Source organism: Panicum virgatum, chromosome 9N (assembly GCF_016808335.1).
Source record: "Panicum virgatum strain AP13 chromosome 9N, P.virgatum_v5, whole genome shotgun sequence".
Taxonomy (NCBI): Eukaryota; Viridiplantae; Streptophyta; class Magnoliopsida; order Poales; family Poaceae; genus Panicum; species Panicum virgatum.
The window spans coordinates 61,869,239-61,890,038 of NC_053153.1; the positions used below are offsets into that span (position 1 = coordinate 61,869,239).

The window sequence follows — 20,800 nt, forward strand, 5'->3', positions numbered from 1 at the left end:
AACAGCGCAGACAATTAGCTGCTTGTATGGAAAGAATTTCTTTAAAAAAAACACCTATGGCAATAAAGTTGTATTAGAGGTAACAGAACTCATTGGTAAATCAGAGTGGAATCAAAGGACCACTGACCACATGACATTCAATCATAACTTAGCAAGACTGGATATTCAAGTTATCAAAAAAAAAATCACTATGTTCAAATCTTATTGACAAAAGATTATGGTGCTCATTTAAGGAGCTGGTGAAACATTTTTCTGATGTCTCACTGAATTCACATGCAATATTCATATTCATCACATAAAAAACTCAATGACAGAGTTCTCAGCAATGATGGTTTTCGATAATTTAAATCGCAATTTTGACAACTGGCGGTGGCCAACTCTTTGCGTCAGTTCATGTAACATGTTTAGGTCCTAACAGGGCCCGCAAAATTAGGTCCTAACAACAAAACCAGGAGCAATCATCACATGATCACTCTTCATCCTCATCACCATCACCGCCTCCGCCTCCACCAGAAGCCTTCTTTTGGTTCTTTCTCTTCACTCTTCCAAAACCAGGAGCAATCATCACATGATCACTCTTCATCCTCATCACCATCACCGCCTCCACCAGAAGCCTTCTTTTGGTTCTTTCTCTTCACTCTTCCAGGCTCACCACCACCGAGCGGGCTGGTAAGGGAGAAGTCAATGTGCTTCTCAGAGTCAACTCTGACCATGAATGAGGGAATGTTGACGAGCTGCCTCCCAACTCTGCGCAAAAAGATCAGATTCAAATCGGGAAGAACTAAATGCAATGGAAAATAGCACACAGCAACAGAAAACTTCATCTATAAATCGAAGGGCACATACAAAATATAATTGACAGTAGGATTTAGCAAAATCACCAAATCAGTGTGGATTCAAATTGAGAAACCCTTGCATGATTAAAGCTATTGTGCACAAATCAACTGTAAAATAAACTTATACAAGGTTCTGCACATGACATTGCTAAAGCTCAAGCAGAAACAAAAGGTTAGGACCTCAAATAAATAAACTAAGCTAAACAGGTTTCCACAGTTACGTACTTGTCGATCCAAATGACATTTATAGGCACTCAGAATGAAAAGGACATTGGAGTCATTGGCCATTTGACCTCATAGATACATTAGCAAAAGAAGTTCCTCACTGTGCCACCAAATGTATGAAAAACACCTTATTGCAAAAAAACAATAAATAAATAAATGAAGAAAGCCATAAATAAGAGTGTTATGTTTCAAAAGTGAAGAGACATCAGAGAAAATATGACTGCAACATTACACACAAAGTGTCTCAGACGACCGTCGTGAGTTGCATAAGGTTTCTCATCACATGGCCCAACAAACAGAACAATAGAGATAGTTTGGTTTGCAACGGCACTTAAAACTGTCAAACAATGACCATAAGAAATTGGCATTTGACCCTGACTTCACAATAATCCATGCAGATTCCAGACACTAAGCCATCTCAAGCAAATGCATTACAAACATAATCACAAGGTTTAGAAATGTTATGGTATACCTAATGTGGCGTTGCCTGATGAGCACACGAGCATGATGGATGGACTTTGCCATGCCATTCTTGAAGACAATTGTCTGAAGGCGACGCTGAAGGAAGTTCTCAACAGTGAGCGCAAGAACGTAATCAAGTTTGTTCTGGCCCTCACCGAGGAGACCGTAGCGGTTCATGCGGCGCAGGAGTGCCTCACCCTCAAAGATACGGCGGGGATTCTTTTCATCAAGGGTGAGAAGCTCCCTAGCGGCATTCCGGATGCGGCTGAGGGCATACTGCACACGCCACAGCTCGCGCTTGCACCTCAGGCCGTACTCACCTACCAGCTTCAGCTCAGCATCAAGGCGCTCCTTCTCATACGGACGCCTTGGCTTCTTGAAAGTTTTACCATCTGCATTAAACAAACATTGGGTGAATTAGCAGGACAAACAAAACAAACCAATTCTAGGCATCAGCAAAAAGTACAAACATTCAACTTATGCAGCAATGCTGCAAACGAAGAAAATATTTGGGTTCGTTCATCAACCACTAAAGGTATCTAATACAAAATGCAATTCAGGATTGCACATCCTAACAAGCAAATCTGTTAAATAAACGTTAATATTTGGTGAGTCTAAATTTAAGTACCTTTTTCCCAACAGTTGGCAACCGTTGTAAAATCAAATCAATACAATGGAACTTTGATTTTTAGAGTTTCCGGATTGATCATAACAATCATACAGCTTATTCTACCACTACAAAGAACTCAGCTTACCAAATTATATTTGACTTTATGCAGGTGTACATGCCTTAACTACAGCGAAGCACCAAATCTCTTGGTGGGCATCAAGGATACGCTCCAGATTACAAATACAGCGAGTGATCTCGAATGGCGGTCTCCCAGATTCAAATGGACAAGGGAATAAGTTCAAGAACATTGCGGATCATGGAAATATGGAGGCAGAGGGCTGCTTACAGTTGCGGTAGAAACTAACGTGCACCATGACTGATGCTGCCTCCGCCGCCCGCCGCCGGTCTCGGGCCCCGCCGCCGCGAGGTGTGCTATGACTTGCAAGTGGGGGAGGTGGGAAGGCGAATGAAGCTGTGGAGGCGGCGCACTTATAGAGGAGGCGCTAAACCCTAACCCTAGAGCTTAATGATATATGGGCCTTGCTATGTGGGCTTTGGGCTGGGTATCCTTATGGGCCCTCGATCGTGAACTTCTTAATTCCCTTTCTCTTCTTTCTTTTTTGTTATTTTTTATAAAATCTTTATTTGTTATTAATCGTCTCCCACTGCCTGTTTGCACTTCGTTTGCAGTTAGGTTTTGTTTTGCTAACCTGATCACTGATCAGTCATCCCTACGCTAGTGTGATTCAGTTTACCCTCTCTAATCGAAGTTCTTTTTTTGAAAACATTACGATTGTGAAATCTCATACATCGCATGCATACATATTTCTTTTTTTAAGGGCTGCATAAATATTTCTATAAATGCATACTTCCTCCTTCCCCAAAAGCAAGTCATTCTAGGATTCAAAATTTACTCCAAAAATATATCATCTTACCGTATTTAGAAAGTGCATGTGCATGTAAGAATCAATCAACGCCAAATATGTGTAATAAATAGGCCAAATATGATCATTTTATCTTTTTGTCAATTTATCCTAAAATTTCTAAGATGATTTGTTTTTGGGATGGAGTAGGTGCATGTCTTAACTGTATGGGCATCTTTATAAGACTAGGCTAGCAAACAGTGGAATAAACAAGGTTCCTATAGACCCCTTGCTTTCAACAGGTATGACGCTTTCCACTAAAAATATAATTAGCCTAAATGTGAGCCATCGTGTTAAATCAGAAATTTATGATCACTAGAAACTGAAGTGCTCGACTTAATCTGAAACGAATGGAGTGTTACGAATTGCTCTTTTGCATCCCGTTCTATTTGATATCTCATCTATATCACTAATACAAAAATGGCTTTTGATCCTGCACATTTATCCCGACAATTTTTGGATCCGGGACTAATGAAGACTTTAGTCCCAGGTCTAAAGGTTAGAGGACATCCAGGAGTTTTAGTCCCGGTTGGTGGCTCCAACCGGAACCAAAGGTCCTGAACATTTAGTCCCGGGTGGTAACACCAACTTGGACTAAAGGATAACCCTTTTGTCTCGGTTGGTGGCTCCAACCCAGACCAAAAGGATCTTTGGTCCTGGTTGGTGGCTTCAACTTGGACAAAAGGGTGCTTGACGGGTTAGTTTAAAAGAAAGACATCTCATTCAAAGCCATATGTGCAGTGTAGGTGGTGGGGTGGTAAAGAAGTCATGCACGAGGTGAGACATCTCGAGTTCGAGTCTTGAGTCGCGCAGAATATTTTTTATTACCTTGCACATGGTCTTTAGTCTCGATTATTGGACCCGGGACTAAAAGTCTGGGACCTTTTGTCCCGATCTTACGACCCCGGTTCAAAAATCGGAGCTAAAGGGAGTTGATAACCGGAACAAAAGGATCGTTCTCCACTAGTGTATCCATTAATTAGTGCAATATTATTAATCATAAACACCACATTTGTTCTTCATCCTTCATTAATCTGTCTTTTATCTAATTTACATTCCTCGCATATCATCTCTCTTTAACCACATATGATTCTTTCTAGAGAGTTTTTTTCATGCTACGCCCAATTTCTTCAACCCTCGCTCCTCTGTCTTTCCCAAAAAAGAAATTCTCGTTTTCGTTATTCGCTGTGTTCGTTTGGCTGTGGCGGATGGCTGGTGCTGATTTGTATGAGAGAACAGTACTGCTAACTGGTTGGTAGCTGGTGGCTGGTGTGTTGGTGTAAGATACTCCCCGGGACGGAGAGATCACAACAGCCCGAGCAGTAGAAGGCGAAGCCTCGAGAAAGATGTAATGAACACGATGACAGCACGAAAATCAAAGCGACGGCGTAATTGCTCTGTATTCAAATCTGTCTCACACAGTTACAAGGGGGTATTTATAGCCCTATGGCTCATCTACTCCGTGGCCAAAATCCCCTAACTACCCCTTAACTGCCAGCATCTGAGAATATTCCTAGGATAACCTCGTAATGTTACAACACTCGACACAAATTAGTCAAATTACAGCTGGACTCCGTACAAATTTCTGGCAATGGGCCCGCCTCACTTCTCGCCCCTTCGCTATCAAGGTCTTCGCTGCCTCGTCGAAGAGGCTTCTTGGAACCGCTTCGCTGGACGTCCCTTCGCCAAGCGCGCCGCCTCTTCGCTTCTCTTCGAGCGGGACCATCCTTCGCTCATCATTCTTCGCTCCAGGGCCTCCGAGCGCGTCCTCTTCGCCTTCGCAGTTAGTTTCGCCATTTCTTTTGCGTCCTTGCTCGCAGTCGACTGTCCCCGAAAATGGCCTCACCAACAGTAGCCCCTCGAGGCTACGGCTGCTCCTCGCAGCGGCTGTGGCCTCGACCGATGCGCGAGCGAAGCCGCGCCCCTTAAGTGCCACCCCTCGGACGTTCGCCTGCGAGTGTTTGGGGTTCCTGCAGTTTGAGAAGAATACCCAGGTTTTTTTTTGAAGTCGGGGTGTCGCCGCTTTGCGCGAAGACGAGAATGCCCCTAATTTTGACCGTTGGGAGTGCGCCTTCCGCTGCCCTTTGACCGTTGGAGATGGGGGACAGTCCTGTAACTTTGCATCCCCTTGCGAGTCTGCCGACGCGTGCCCCTGGCTATAAAAGGACCGGTGGGGGGGAGGTGTCAAACGAGTTCTGACGCGCGAGCTTTCCTTGCATTCGCTGCTCGCTCTTAGCTCTTTTCCATTGTCCACTGCCCTTCGTCTTTTGTCCTTCGTTGTATCTTCGCGATGGCTTCGCTCGAAGAGATAGTGCCTCGCTCGACCGAGAAACCGCCTCCCACTCGTGCCTTTGGTTACAACCACGTGACCCCCGAAGTCCTTGAGGGGATGATCCTTCACGGCTTGGTCGACCGCAGCCAGGTGCGGGCTCCGCCTACTGACCAGGCCTTGGCGCGGCCCGAGCCGGACGAAGTTGTGGTGTTCCGCGACTTCTTCACTGCTGGCCTTCGCTTCCCCGCTGGACCCGGTGATCGTGGACATCTTCCGACTGTTCACGGTCTACCTCCACTAGATGACACCCACCTCCTTCGTCAGGTTGAACCTCTTCATGTGGCTGGTGAAGACAGGCAGGGTCGAGCCCACCGCCGAAGCCTTCGCGCATGTCTCCTGCATCCACTACCAGCCAAAGAGCATCATTGTGACCAAGAAGGACGGCAACAGCGGCGATGGGGAGCCCCAGTACGGCTGCTATACCTTCGCTTTTAGGCAGACAACCCCGAGCCCCATTCAAGCATACCGGAACAAGTGGCCTACGGATTGGACCAACGCTTGGTTCTATCACAAGATCCGCCTGGACCCGGAGACAAACTCCAGGCCTCTTTGGGTTGCGAAGATTCCTCTACTTCCGAAGACCCCGGTGGTTGCACCGCCGGACACCCTGGAGGCTAATGCCTTCGTGGCATTGCTGCGGGTGGTGGTGAAAAGTTTCAGCACCCGAGATCTAGTCGAGGAATTCTCGGTGTGTCAGTGCTTCACCATCCGGTGCTGGCAGAGGCCGAAGAAAGGAAACAGCAGAAGGCCGCTAGTGGCGCGGGCGCCACTAGCGCTCTTGAAAAGAAGAAACGGCGAGGAAAAGCTGTCGGTGTGACTGCACCGAAGCGTCCGAAGCTTCTGGACTCGATTTTCGGCTCGGAGCCGCTCAAGTCGAAGGGCGACTCCGAAGATGACATGGAGGAAGAGGAGCATCACGAAGAGCCTCCTCACCAATCTCCAATCGTCCCCACTCCGATTGCGGTCGCTCCCATCGCCGTGAGACGTGTGCCCGCGCTTACAGCGCGATGGTTGAGGAAAGCGACCAGGACGACGGGCATAATGCCTCCCCCATCCATGTCGAGTCACCACCGCACCCGATGACCGCTGATGCGCCTCCTACAGCCGCTGCTGTCGAAGCCAATGTCCGGGAGAATTCCAAATCTTCTTCGGCATGCAGCAACGATGGCGAAGGCAAGCCTTTGGGTGACGCTCCAGAGAAGGCTGTCGTTTCTTCGTCGAGCACGAGCTCCAGCTCTTTGGGCGATAGCAGCAACTACCTTGCCGGCAATGCTGATCCCGTTGAGGTGGCGGAGGCCCTTGGCGCTTCGGGAGCAAAACTCATTGGGGGCCAAATTATCGGCAGCCTCCGAGTCGAGAGCCGCAACTGGGAACGCGGGTTTCTGGCGGATGCCGGTGGGTCCTTCCGCTTCCCGTTGATGGAGAAGAGATTGATGAACACCGGGGCAGCCAATGCCTTGCAGTGCGCGGAGGATCTTGCTTTGAAGTCATTCGTGGCTGCCCGCTGCGCCCGAAGGCAGTTGGAGGCTGAGGCTGGGGCCTCATCGCGCGTTGCGGAGCTCGAATAAATGGTCTCCGCCTTACAAAAGGAAAAGAAAGATCTCGAAGCGTCGCTTGCTTCTGTGCGCATTAGGGTGGAGACGTCTATAAAGCAACTTGATGAGGCGCGTGGCCGGGCCACGGCTGCCAAAGACGCTGCCAAGAACGCCGAAGAGGGCCGCAAGAAGGCCAAAGAGCTGGTTAAAGCCTTCCGGCAGGCTGTCCCCCTTCAGAGCGAGGTGCATAATCTTCTTGATCGTTTCGGCATCGAAGCCCCGCCGTTGGCTGGCGAAGACGCGAACTCTGTTGAGCTCGTCGAGCTCTTCTGCTGGCTGCGATGCTGCGTGGCCATGACCAATTGCAGCAGCCAGTTCTTCAGTGAGCTGAATGCCGGTGTCGCGGCGTGCTCGCTCATTGCCGCGGTGTGCTCTCTACTCGAAGCCCCGGTGGGTGGCGAAGCCACTGTGTCCAAGACAAAACTTCGCACTCTTCGCGACCCCGGCGTGCAGTGGCCTTCCACCGGCGAGGTGAAGCCAGAGACGCTGCCAGCTCTTCCCCGCAACATAGCGAAGAATTTCATGGCGACATTCTTTCAAGAAAGAGGACGAGAGCTGGTTGCACACCAAGGCGAACGCATGAAGGCTCAGGTAGGTCCGCTATTTGTTCGTTGCTGCCTTCGGCTCTTCCCACTCGGTGTTGACACCCGTTTTTGTTTAGCTGCAAGAGAAGGCAACGGAGTGGGCCACCAAAGTGTTGAACCTCAGGCGAAGGTCCCCGACCGGCAATGATGGAGACGCCGAGGGTGAGAACGGCGCTGGCCTAAGCGGAGAGGTGTGAGCCTTTTGGAAGATGTGATTTTGGTGAAATGTAATTATAATTTTTGATTAATGCCTTCGGTGACTGCGCAGAACCCTGCGTCGGAACCTGCGCGAATCGCCGAAGGTATATTGCCCTTGCGGATGAAACGTGGGAACTTTGTTATTTCTGGCGCTATGTGGCGCAAGTTTAATGCGAACAGGCCTTGGCTAACCTTCGCTGAGTTCTGGTTGATCAAAGAACGTGCTTATAACCGGCGCAACGTGCAGTCGAAGCATTTTTTTGACAATTTTACGGTTGACTCGGAGAAGCATTGCGAGATTCTTCGCGATCGTTTTATTTGTCGCGAAGTCAAGGGCATGTTGAATAATGATGTTCCGTATTCGCCACCTGCTGGGTTGCTTGAGCCGAAGGTGGAGCTCGTGGAGGAATTCCACGGGGACTATTGCTTCATGTACAAAGAGGAAGGTGCCTTCGTTCAAGGCGACTGATGGGAGCCAATTATTTATTGCAGGGCCAAGATTCGAAGCATATCTCCGTAGGCTGGCCGAAGAGATATTAGACGTCGCGGTCCGCAATGTCATTGACGAGTTGGACCGCATTATGTTCGAAGAGGAAGAATCTGTTGTAATTTCGGAGTGAATGGACGATGACCCTTTGTAATTTGTCATATGGTTGTAAAGATAAACCACTGTGTAATATTGGTCGAAGTCCCTGTATGTAATTTCTAATTTCGAAGCGCCGCTCTTATTGATGTAATATTTCGGTCCTCAGAGGGCGCATTGTATTTTAATTGCGAAGCGCCACCCCCCTTTTGCGTTCTTGGAGGGCGGCTTCTGTTATAAGAAAAAAATGGGTCTTCGATTTTTGCGAAGCCACCTTTGTATTCTTTTTAGGCCGACGTGGCTCGTTTGTCCCTTCGAGGACGCACTTTATTTCGTTTGCGAAGCGCCACCCCCCTTTTTGCGTTCTTGGAGCGATATTTAATTGTCAAATCCTTGAATTAGTTTGCGAAGCGCCATCCCTATTTGCTTCTTGGGGGGACTCATGACTACAAGCGTGAAACATGTTTATTCACGAAGCGCCACCCCCCCTTTATGCGTTCTTGGAGGAGTGAGGCACGCTTTAGTTAATTAAATTGTAAATGCCTTGGGAACTATGTTCCGGAGTGCTTTAGTTAACCTTCAGCACTTCTTTGGCGCGAAGGGGCTTTTGTCTTGAGGGGGCCTTCGGCTCTTTAGCACGTTTAGACAAGCCCTGGGCCTTCGGCTTTCGCACGATAGGACTTATCATGCCCTCGACGCTTTGGCGCGGATGGACGTTTATCTTTTAGGGGGCCTTTGGCTCTTTAGCACGTTTAGGCAAACCCTGGGCCTTCGGTTTTCGCACGATAGGACTTATTATGCCCTCGGCGCTTTAGCGCGGAGAGACTTTTATCTTTTAGGGGGGCCTTCGGCTCTTTAGCACGTTTAGGCAAGCCCTGGGTCTTCGGCTTTCGCACGATAGGACTCATCATGCCCTCGGCGCTTTAGCGCGGAGGGACTTTCCATGCCTTCGGCGCTTCTGCGTGGAAGGTCTTTTCCAACTGGAAAAAATAAGAACTGAGGCCCAAGGGTGCATCGGGCCGTTCAGCTCCGCGAGACCTGGGCTCATTTCTCGAAGTGTGAATCACGCACAACGCACCGATGACTCCCCCCTTCGCTGTGACGAAGGGGGATAGATGCTTCGGTGCCTTCTCAGATGCTAGTTCTTAGGGACCGTGTTTATATTTTACAAGGGGTTATACAAGGTTCCCGCCTCGTTAAAAACCTCACACCTTCGACAATCACAGCGATTGCGCGAAGGCTTCCCCTGTGAGGAAAAGAGTACGAGCCCTTAAATACATTGTTCTAGCTAATGCTGAAATGAGATTACAATTTATTACAAAAAATTCAAGGGGAACTAGACATAGTAGTGCTGGAGCATGTCTTTGTTCCAGGAATAAGGCTCTTCCACTCCTAGTGTACGAAGAGGGTATCTAATAAATGCAACACAAATTTTTTGTTGGTCCTCCAATGTTTTAACTAGGAACTCCTCGTTACTAGTGCCAATAGCAAATGTAGCTATCATTTTTTGATATTTAAGTTTTTGAAATATATCTATCAAAATTGGATGGAGGGAGTATGTCATTATAATTCACCTATTTTGAAATTTGTCATTACAATTATTCACTTCTTTGAACTATGCCATTTTTATACGTCTTTGATGCTTTTGGATCCACTTGCAGACCCGCGTATTTTCATATGACCCAAAATACCCTTGTTGTTTCTCTCTCTTCACTCACGGACGCGTGGGGCCCACACGTCAGCTTCTTCTTCAACCTTCGGTTCTTCTTTCTGCCTCCTCTCCACCACCCGCTGCTCACCTCCCGCCTCCCCACCCCTCTCCCCCATGCCGCAACCGGCCTGCTCACCCGCCTGGCCTGCTTCCCCGCCTGGCCACAACGAGTCGCATCACGGGCACGCGCTCCTGGCCCCGCACCCGCAGTGCTCGGGCGCCGGGAGGCGGCGGCAGCGGGCGCGCGGCAGGCTGTTCCGGATGCGCGCCGGCGGTAGGTGAGAAGAAGGGGAGGAAGCCCCGGGTGCTGGTGGCCGGTGGCGGGATCTGCGGGCTGGTGCTCCGCTGGCGGCACGACGCAGGGAGTACGAGGTGACGGTGTGCGAGCTCGTCATGAGCGCGGTGCGCGGGGAGGGCCAGTACCGCATGCCCTTCTAGATCCAGAGCAAGGCCAGGCGAGGGAGGAGCTCGCCCGACGGGGAACAAGTCGTCGGCGGGTCGAGGCGGGGGGGGTTTGGTTGGGGGGGTTGAGCAGCAGCGGCGGTGGGAAGGAGGTAGAAAGAAGAGAATCGGAGGTTGAAGGAGAAGCTGACGTGTGGGATTCACGCATCCGTGAGTGAAGAGAGAGAAGCAGCAGGAGTATTTTAGACCATACGAAAATACGCGGGTCTGTAAGTGGATCCAAAAGCATCAAAGACGTATAAAATGACACGGTTTAAACAAGTGAAGAAATGTAATGACAAGTTTCAAAATAGACGAATTGTAATGGTATATATCTCAGAAGTTGAAAAATTATGATGGCATGAATAAAAAAAAGCCACAAGCACGGTAGCACTGCAGTATGCAGGTGTACGCCTGTACTTTTTTCTTTTTAGCAAAGGGCCTTATTTGATTTCCCGTGCTAGAAAGTGTTAGGAAACTTTGACCACTAGTTATGGTATCAAATAAAGTCAATTTACAAAATCAACTCCAAAACCCCTGCGCTAGGAATCCTAAAAAATCTAACGAGGCATTTGACCGCATGATTAGAGGATGATCACTGTAGCCAATTATCGATTAATTATCGTCATTAAATTTATTGCAAAAAGTTATACTCACTCTTAAAAAATTTTACAAATAGACTTCATTTAACATTCTATATATATAATTTTTTTTTGAGTAGCGTGCATTCTAGGAATCATAGACTAACCAAACAAGGCCAACGTAGGCCTGTACCCTTCATCTGCTAGACCGCTGCGTCGCGGACTCGCACCCAGGCCCACATCCAACGCTCTTCGCCTCACTCCGTCGCGGCATTTCGTCGAGCATCCGCCATGCACTCCCTTCGGCGCGCCCTTCGCCTCCCCGCCCTCTCCACCTACGCCGCCGCCGCGGTCTCCTCCTCGTCGTCATCCTGCCTCCGCCGCCTCTCCTCCCACCGCCGCGCGCCGCCGCCCCGTTCCGCTGCCACCGGCGACGACGAGTGGAACGACGCGTGGGAGACCGCATGGCTCCCGGGCGACTCCCCCGCCTCCTCCCCAGCGCCCGCCGCGCCGTGGGAGTCACCCGCCTCGGCGTCGGCGTCCGCCGTCCCGGCCATCTCCGCCGAGGTGGACCCGGACACTAAGGCCTTCGTGGCGGACATGGACGAGCGCTGGGCCGAACGCCGCGCCGCGTCGAGGCGGGGCCAGCCGCAGCGCGTCTCTCGCGTGGCGGAAGGCGGGGAGGGCGGCGCCGCGGCGAAGAAGAAGGCGCAGGCGGACGAGTACAGGACCAGGAAGCAGCGCGTGCACGCCGCGCTGTGGGTGAAGGAGATCGAGAAGATGGAGGAGGCGCGCCTCGGTGGCGGAGGAGGCGGCGCTGACGACATCGACCGGCTCCTCGACTCGTGTTCTGAGTGAGTTGCTACTCCAGTACCGTCCTTCATTGTTCTCGGAGCGAATTGCGGTCCATAGCTGTGGTTGATTCATGCCATCGCATTGCTTGCTTAAATTTGATTGCTCGCGAGTTGTCACATACCCACAGCCCCATCACCCATGTATCTGTGTAAGGTTTTACCTTATCCTCCTTCCCTGTCCCAAGAACCTATTGACGAAGATTCTAGAAAGTACGAGATCACTTATATTCGTGATTTTCATGATAACATGGATCGGCTAGATGGCTAGTTACTTAACTGGAATCACATGCAGTAAATTTCTTTGCACGGATTTTCCTTTTAGGCTCTTGGCAAATCTTTGACAATGTACTGTTTGCCTATGATAAATGTGTATTTGTTATTTAATTCGGTGGATATTCAGTAATCAGTAGAACACCAGAAATTTCGGTAAAGCAGATTGTGGTGCTGTATAATATGGGCCGGAAAACATATGCTGCATGTCAAATTAAAACCGTTGAGTGTTAGATAATTGCGATAGTTGGACTGAAATTTTGTTGAAAGCAGTTTCGCTGATGGCAACTTATACACTATAAGCCAGTTCAGTACCAAAATTCTGAGGACAAGTTGCACATTTAGTTGACTACCAAAATCCTGGTGTTCCACTGCCAAAATACTTCCTGATCAACTTATTAAATTGGTCTACTGCCTTAATCTTGATGGCAAACTACATGTTTAGCCAGTTCAATGCCTGAACCCTGATGTACAGAATACACGCTGTGTTATTTTGCTTGTCCAAATAATCTAAATTAGAATAAAAGGTCATACGACCCAAACCATTTTCCATTCTAGCATAATGACTGCACAAATCACTTTGACTTCTCCCGTCCCAGAATATAGCTAGTTTTAGGTTTGCCCTAAGTCAGACCTTTTTAACGATTGACAGCGTAAAAATAATGTTGGCAGATTCATCATGAACCAACTATCATAACATGTAATTTTTTCTATTTGAAATAAATTATTTCAGAGATACTGCTGGTCAAAGCTAAAAGTATGACTTAGGGCAAACCTAAAACAAGCTATAATCTCGGATGGAGGGAGTATGAGGGTTTTCCTTGGGGTCCAGTACACACCACATTTCTTTGTGGGCTTTGAGGTGAGATTTTGTTTAGGTGTAACAGTAAGCACCGCGGTTGAGTGTCAATTGCTCTTGCTTGATAGGAGAGATGCCAACTTTTTCAGATATTGCTGCTCATCACCTAGTTGGCAGGTATAAGCATAGGCATCATAAAGTAACATGCCAGATTGACCGACCAAATTCATGCTTCACATTTTAGTTATGCACTCCAGATGCAAGTGGGTACCCGATAGTATTTTATAGGTCAACTGATTAATTACGATGGCATGCCACTCTAGTTTATTTCTCCCTCTAAATTAATTACGTAGTATTCTAGTTCATTTTATTAACTTATTGGATCGACCCAATGACCCAATTATGTACGATTTGCATCCCTAAGTATTCCCATTTCTTTGGCTTTGCAACTATTGCATAAACTGATCAACCTTGCCCACTTCGTACTATCTATTAAAAGCTGGCCTGTATCACCTGGGTTAAGGGCTTATAGAAACTTTGCATACTGTGAAATCATTTCTAGCTGTTACTTGTCTTCCTGTGGTAGCAAATTTATAGGGCACGGCTGGTTACGATTTGTGTTGTGCTTACCATAGTTTTATCTGTATTCTGTGGTTCGTTGATTTTGTTAATTTGCATACGGTCCCTTTTGAATGCAGTATCTTTGATTCTGGCAATGCTGATTTTGGCGATTCCAAGATCCCGAGCACTACTGAGATCAAAACCAAGCCTGATGGTTGGGAAACTACCTCAAGAGGTCAGGATGGCAATATATGGGATATCTCACAGCGAGAAGAGGACATTCTTCTCCAGGAATTCGAAAGGAGAATCGCTTTCAGTAAACAGCAGGTCCAGAAGTTATACTTTCACCACTCATGCTATTGGTGACAGTGGTTTCTATAATTATATTTAAATTGTGTTTGCAGATTGCTAGCTTCATCAAAACCCACATTTTCAGTCGGAGGCGTCCTATTGACGGATGGAAATACATGATTGAAGAGATTGGCCCAAACGCGAGAAAAGGAAAGGGGAGTGTGCAAAGGCTACCAAGTGTGACCGATCCTGCAACCCAGCCATACAGGGAAGACACTCCTGCAATTGCATCAAGTTCCTCGTTCAGAGGAAATCGGCCACAATGATATCCAATAAATTATGCCCTTGCCTAATTTCATTGGTATAGTACAAACAGGCCAGGGCTTTTTTTTATGTGTATCTCAAACAACCCTAACTTGCTTGGGAAAAAAGGCTCTGTTGTTGTTGTATCTCAAATTGTATGGTGGGTAATTCCTTGTCAAAAGCTGAGAACATGATTGAATCTGAATGTGACCCTTTCCAATTAAGGGTCCCTTTGGGAGGGCTCTCGACGGACGGCTCCGGCTCCGTGCTACAGTGCCGCGGCACTGCAGCACGGAGCTGAAACGATCCATCTCTGCGCTACAGTCAACTGCGGGAGGAGTGAAGCCGGTGGAGCTAGGAAAGGGTGGCTTCACCGGCTCCGTGCTACAGCACCGCTACAGTGCGCTACAGTAGACGAAGCCGGAGCCGGTGAAGCCGTCCCAAACAGGCCCTAACTAGTAATGGGAGCGTCTAAGCTTATTAAATACTATACTCTAGTTGACATTATCAGACTTTATACAACATTCTGGTATGATTGGCACTGACCAAGCGTTGCTATAAGCTTTATTGAAATATTGATCATGCCAGACTTGTAGCTTGTAACTTAAGCATGAGAAGTACCAACAAGATCAATCTGAATGTGCAGTGATTCATCAACAAAAATTGTAAGGGGAGGGTGCTATTTCCATCAGAGTATATCAGTATAATCTATCGTTCTGAGATTAAAAAAAGAACCATATTTACATGCACACAACTTGGCTGTCACTGTTGGTACATCCACTAGGCTCAAAACAGAAACACTTTTGATTGTTGGGAGTTGGAGTTGATCCACTCAATCTCTACCTGTGCTTGCCTCCTTGCTGCTGCTGGTTGTGCTGCTACTGCATTGCTCATCTTCCATTCTTGGAAGGCCAGAGAACAAGGTTACTGGCCATGAGGCCGATTGTGTCGGGTACCTTGCCTGTGGTCGTGCCACATGGTTGGGAGCCTCCTGGTCTTCTGATGTCTCGCAAACATCGACAGATGCAGCTCCTGGGAAGAGCTTCAGTTCCAGTGGTGGCGGTGTGGCATATGACTGCTCGATCACTGCTGATGGTGCCAGTGGCTGCTGCATAGGGAATATAGTGCTTGCAACGGTGGGTGGTTGCATAGCCTGCTGGGATGAGAATACTGCACTTGCAGGGTTTGGAACAGAGGGGTTCGATCCAGCAGTGCCATGCCCCCAACCTGCTGGATTGCCGGAAGTCCGCATTCTCAACTCATCTTGAAGCTCTGAAATTTCTTTGCGGAGGACACCGTTCTCATCCTGCAGCTCATTTCTCTCTATTGCAACCTGTTTGCACAAAAGGAGAAACAGATATTAAACAACGGTTGAGTCATGCTGGAAAATGCAACAAATGTGTGACAAGCAAAATATTATGCACAGTAAAGATGGGTTAAGAGTCTAGTCATTCATGCAGAGCATTTACAGTAGATAAAATCAGATAACAATTCTTAATCAAGTTTGATAGACAAAGGATTATTACTACAAATGGTAAAAAGAATCAAATACTACTTTACATATCAGTGAAAACCTTACATAATGAGTTTCGTTCTGTAGATTGCTATGTTCCTTGCGAAGAGATTCTACTTGAACAAGCAGATCTCTTAGTATCCGAGTTGTATCAGTGAGTATGCATGCCTTCCCATTGTTCTGCCTATCTGCTTCTGCAATGTGATGTTAAATGTGTTCAGAAAAATGTCCCATAGAAAATGAGCAGTAAAAAAAACTACAAATACAAATCAAAGAGAAGGTTAAGTCTAAACCCTAAAATGGTCAGCGTTGGACGTTAAACGTTCACATAACTACATAAATTTTTATTAAAAAAATCAGGAATTTTAATGGCACTAAGATGTCGACCCTGATATTTTTCTTGTTTGTAAAAAACAATAAACACTTCATACATTCATAGTGGTACGGTACATACTTGGGCTCTTCTAGACCACTTCATATGCTAATCTAGGAGGCAGAACTTGAGAAATGCAAGTTGATTGTTTTGGCACGTTGCAGAGCCATTTATGCTCTGTTGTACCAAAACAAAATTTTGACAGCAGTAAGACTGACAAGTGACAACCCATGCATCTGGGCCCGATTGCATCTTGTAACTAATGTGACATCTCATACAGCACAACATGGTGCAGTTCAGAAACATCAGACAGCAAACATGAACTCTGAAGCAACTGAAACTAAGAATATTAGCATATGAATGCTCACCTAGCATATTACCCAGCTCAATGAAGAGATCATTTAGGTGGTCGCGTTTAAGCTTCTCCCTCTCAGCCTTATGAACCTTCCTTGGGGCCGCCTTCTTGCACTTCTTGCCAGTGATAGGCCTGCACAAGGTCGAAAAAGAACTGCATCTTCAGCAACAAAGCTATAGGAGCACAACTCTCATTTCCATCTCATTCCCAATTTCCCAAGACGAAACAGAGGAATCAAACTGCCAGTGCCAGCAAATAGAAATTTGATAATTTAGCTGATCGTAGTTGTGCAGATAATGCAGAAGTTTAGGACACTTGATGTCATTGATCGACATCGTGCTTCACCCTACATTAATTTGTTACAACAACGAACTTGTGGAGTACCCAGCTCTGTCAATGTGATAATCTGCACCGGGGGCATCTGAAACTAAGGACATATATCCTTATCTTCCAAAATCTACACTGACGGAAGTACGGAACCCTCCAACACAGCACCCAATGGAACCTCCAAACTCCAAACGAATGAAATTTGGAACATCCCGTTCTAGCCAAAGAGGAAACTCGGAGCCAAGACCCTTACCCATGGACCAGCTTGTCGGCGGCCGCCGTGCTGACGGCGGTGGCGACGCTCCCCCTCTCTGATGGAACCATTGCGGCGGGCTAAATCTTCGCACCGGCCTCCTCTCCCCCCCTGCAGGTACCGACGAACCAAGAACCCACCAGCCAATCAACCAACCCATCAATCTCTCCTAGTCGAACCCAAACAGAAGGTGAGGGCGGCGGGCGCAGGGGAAGCGAGAGGCGCACCTCGAAAGAGAAGGCGCTAGACGACGGCGGCGAGGCGTCCGTATTCGGGGTCCTGCGGGGAGGGCGCTCGATGCGGGACGGGGCAGGAACACTCGTGGCTTCCGCCCTGCTGCTGCTCCCTTCCCCGCTTCACGCAGAGGGAGGGGACGATGGGGGAGCAGAAGAAAAGGGAGAGCGCGGGCGGCGCGGCCACGTAACGGCTCGTGCCGCCCCCCTTGGGTGACGGTGGCGTCGGGTGGTCTGTGGCCCCGGGGGGCCAGGAGCCCGGTGGGGCCCGCGGGTCGGCGGCTGCGGGTGCGTCGGGCGGGCGGCAGCTGGTGGGGGAGGCGGCACGCGGGCGCGTGGGCGGCACCCGCCAGGGCTCCTGGCCGGCGCGTGCCGCCTCGTGCTCCACGGCTCGGCGCACGCGCTCCCACCCATCCTTTTCTTTTTGAGGATTTTTTTATTCATCAAAAAATTTCTTTATTATTCTGTCAACATTTCCTGAATGCATCGAAGCATCTTGTACGTATTGTTTTCAGTTTTTTTCATGGTCTGGCAGTCGGCTATTGTAGGTTCATACATATGCCAGCATGTTTTTTTTTAAAAAAAAATCGCAGCATAAACTGTCCAATAGCTTTTGCAAAAGCGAAACTCGGAACGATAGGCAAAGAGCCCCATGGCGGCCACGAGCCTCCACGCTGGCATCCCCACGGTCGACTGGGGGCCATGGCGATGGCGTGCACCGTGCAGGGCGGGCGCACGCGCCACCCGGTTGGTTGGCTCGTGGCGCCGCGGAGGCCGCCTCGTGCAGTCGAGTCGCGTCGCGTCGCGCCCCCCGCGCCCTGCCCGCTGCCGGCGTCGCGTCGTGACCAGGGTTCAACTTTGGTCGAATTTCGCCGAAATTTCGGTGTTTTTTTCGTTTTCGCTAGTTACCGGGAAGAGAAATTTCGGTATTTTTCGGTATTTTTCGTTTTCAAATTTAAAAATTCAAAAATATTTATAAAAAATTCGAAAAAAATATGATAAAAAACTAGGTGTTCTTCTGAGCAAATAGGACTAGAACACACTCAAATATAAGATCATTTGCTAGGCTAAAATTAACATTTAAAATTGTAATTTGAATGACTCGTCATTTCATGTGCAAAAATTTGTTTTCTCCCCTCGACTTCAACTAGACTTTGGTTTATCATGATGTTGGTGAGGTACCTATTCAATTTCATACGCACATAAACACTTCTTCTTTATTTGTCAGGAATTTTAACTAGCTATTAATATGTTTTTCATGACCGAACTCACACTTTAAAATAAAAATTTGTCTGGAGATTTGACTGCTAGGCTTGTACTATATAAGTTGCTTGCCTTGTACGCACGAATAAAGTATCTTTGTCCTATCAAGGATGGTAAACTACCGAGACAGATTAGATTCGTTTTCTTATTTTACAATGTATGCGCAGTCAACAGAATAATTTCTAACATTGTTACACAAATTAAGCTTCCTTGTCAGATGATGAATATATATAACAATTGGTGTACTCTGTTGTATTTAAATACAGAGAATATGTTACATGGACTTAGTATGGACTATGTCTTTGCCTATGTTGTATCTTTGGATTGTAATAATTCTAATATGTTGTATCTTTGGATTGTAATAATTCTAATATACTTTGGATGTATTATATTGTAATAATTTATAGGCATATCCGCAATAACAAGAATAATAAAAGTCCAGTTGAGGCCTAAGAGAGAAAATGGAAGTTGTCACATGGAATGAAAGACTTTTAATTGGTAGTTTTTGAAATAATTAAATAACTTTCAAACCATTGCTCAAATGAAAAAGTTCGTAAAACAAAAGTTGTAGATCTCGAAAAACTGAACAAAGTTGGTATTCAAAAGTTTTTTATTTGACCTCAGGAACAGTAGGAAAAACACAAATTATATAATTTTCCGGTCGAAAATCACCGAAATTCGGTCGGAATTCATCGAAATTTCGTTTTTTGAATTTGAGGTCCCTTTCAGTTCGGAATTAGCGAATTTCGGCGAAATTTCGGCCGAAATTTCGTTTCCGGCAAACGACGGGATTCGGAAAAAAAACGAAAAGGTAAATCCTGGTCGTGACTCGTGGCCTGTCCATTTTTTCTTTTTTTGCCCCTGCTGGTCACGCGGGATCGATATCCTCAACCGTTTTGAACGTCCTGCCACGTCCAAATCTGCATGTGCTAGTATAGTAGTTAGAGCTAACTCCAGTCCAAACCTACTTGAGCCCTTACTCTAAATTTTAAGCGTTTAAAGAGAAAACAAACTCCAACAGATTTTCTAAAGGGACTCCCATTTTAAATGGACTCTCGAATTACCATCGGGAGCCTCCCAGCCCGCCCCCCACCAAGGATTACCTTACCGACGATACAGTATTTATCAATCACCTCCGGTAACGATAATCGATTGATAATCAGTGAATAATCGCCAAAATCGATTGGTAAGAGGAATCAAATTCAAAAAAACGAAAATCGGTTGATAATCGATGCAAACCGAACAATTTATCGCTTCGCCAACTGAAAATATGTTTTGGCAGTGAAAAAAAATAGAAAAGTTTGATAGCATTTAATTTTTTAGGTTATGTATAATATTCTATTAGATAAATTACACATAAATGCACAATTTTACATATGGAATTAACTAATAAATAAACATGTTTACATATTTTGCCCATGAAATTGCATGAAGCACATGAATTTACACATATATACAAACCACGAAGTGCATAGTCCATATAAACAAACGAGTGCATAGTCCATACAAACCTCATAGTTCACACAAATAAAAGAATGCATAGTTCATACAAACCTCATAGTGCATAGAAACAAAAGAATACACAGTCTGTACAAGCCACATACAAACTAGCAAGCTCATAGTCTATACATGAAGGCATTCGGCATATCAATTTAATCATTCTTCGTTCTCTTCTTGCTGGTACGTGTGATATCCATAATAATATTCCTAAATATTTAAATGAACTCAAATAAGAGGGGAACACATATCGACGCCACGATCACAGCTCCCTTGCTCCCAGCTGCAGCAGCATCGATAATCGCCGCATATCTATTGATTATCGGCCTTAATCGCACGACAACAAGTGGATGGTAACGGATCGTTAGATAAAATTATTTTTTCCCTCACCAAATAATTATTGCTTTCATCATGTGACAGCATTCTGGAATCAAGAGAAGCTCTAGTTTTTTATAAAAATAAGTTCTCTACTTTTTATGAATTTTTTTAAATTTTTGAATTTTGCATTGAAATCCATCGAAATTCCAGTCGGTTTTTATTTTCAGCTAGTATCGATAACGATAAATTTTACCGATAATCACGATTATCGACCGATTTTGAATTCCCTGCCCCCCACGCGCCGGCCCGCCCCCCCCCCCCACGCGCCGCCCCGCCGGTGCACCGGCCGCCGCGCCTCCACCTCGGCATCGAGCTCGACCAGGCTGCTGCACCAGCACCCGCCGCATCTGCGCCGTCGAGCTCGGGCACCCCGCCGTCGTCGAGCTGCCGTCAACCGCGCCGCCGCCGCCCCCCGAGCTCGAGCACGCCGTTGCCCTCGAGCTGCCGCA

The 20,800-nt window shown here is 47.1% G+C and overlaps 3 protein-coding genes and 2 non-coding genes across 7 annotated transcripts; 1 reads left to right on the plus strand and 4 right to left on the minus strand.

Moving 5' to 3' along the window:
* Window positions 1–256: 256 nt before the first annotated feature.
* LOC120692005 (40S ribosomal protein S9-2) lies at window positions 257–2,636 on the minus strand. 2 transcript variants are annotated; one of them, XM_039975219.1, is made up of 4 exons: window positions 2,480–2,636; window positions 1,534–1,915; window positions 602–747; window positions 257–498 (listed from the first exon to the last, which is right to left on the minus strand). In XM_039975219.1, the coding sequence occupies exons 1-4, from the start codon at window positions 2,505–2,507 to the stop codon at window positions 470–472; spliced, it is 585 nt and encodes a 194-aa protein (XP_039831153.1). In that variant the 5' UTR covers window positions 2,508–2,636; the 3' UTR covers window positions 257–469. The 2 variants fall into 2 exon arrangements, with proteins under 2 accessions (XP_039831153.1, XP_039831152.1); XM_039975218.1 differs by having other exon boundaries at window positions 257–747.
* On the minus strand, window positions 1,084–1,171 carry LOC120693674. Its single transcript, XR_005683130.1, has one exon. It is a non-coding gene; the product is annotated as a small nucleolar RNA Z162 (small nucleolar RNA).
* On the minus strand, window positions 1,262–1,351 carry LOC120693673. Its single transcript, XR_005683129.1, has one exon. It is a non-coding gene; the product is annotated as a small nucleolar RNA Z161/Z228 (small nucleolar RNA).
* An 8,632-nt stretch (window positions 2,637–11,268) lies between the features above and the next one.
* On the plus strand, window positions 11,269–14,383 carry LOC120690595 (protein GAMETE CELL DEFECTIVE 1, mitochondrial-like). 2 transcript variants are annotated; one of them, XR_005681842.1, is made up of 4 exons: window positions 11,269–11,935; window positions 13,703–13,892; window positions 13,970–14,251; window positions 14,302–14,383. XR_005681842.1 is itself a non-coding variant. In XM_039973302.1 (3 exons), exons 1-3 carry the CDS (start codon window positions 11,373–11,375, stop codon window positions 14,180–14,182), a joined length of 966 nt encoding a protein of 321 aa, XP_039829236.1. In that variant the 5' UTR covers window positions 11,269–11,372; the 3' UTR covers window positions 14,183–14,383. The 2 variants fall into 2 exon arrangements, 1 of the variants encoding a protein (XP_039829236.1); XM_039973302.1 differs by having other exon boundaries at window positions 13,970–14,383.
* Window positions 14,384–14,749: 366 nt separating this feature from the next.
* LOC120690596 (protein IRON-RELATED TRANSCRIPTION FACTOR 3-like) lies at window positions 14,750–17,378 on the minus strand. Its single transcript, XM_039973303.1, has 5 exons — window positions 17,208–17,378; window positions 16,981–17,090; window positions 16,414–16,532; window positions 15,739–15,866; window positions 14,750–15,492 (listed from the first exon to the last, which is right to left on the minus strand). Exons 2-5 carry the CDS (start codon window positions 17,049–17,051, stop codon window positions 14,992–14,994), a joined length of 819 nt encoding a protein of 272 aa, XP_039829237.1. The 5' UTR covers window positions 17,052–17,090; window positions 17,208–17,378; the 3' UTR covers window positions 14,750–14,991.
* Window positions 17,379–20,800: the final 3,422 nt, after the last annotated feature.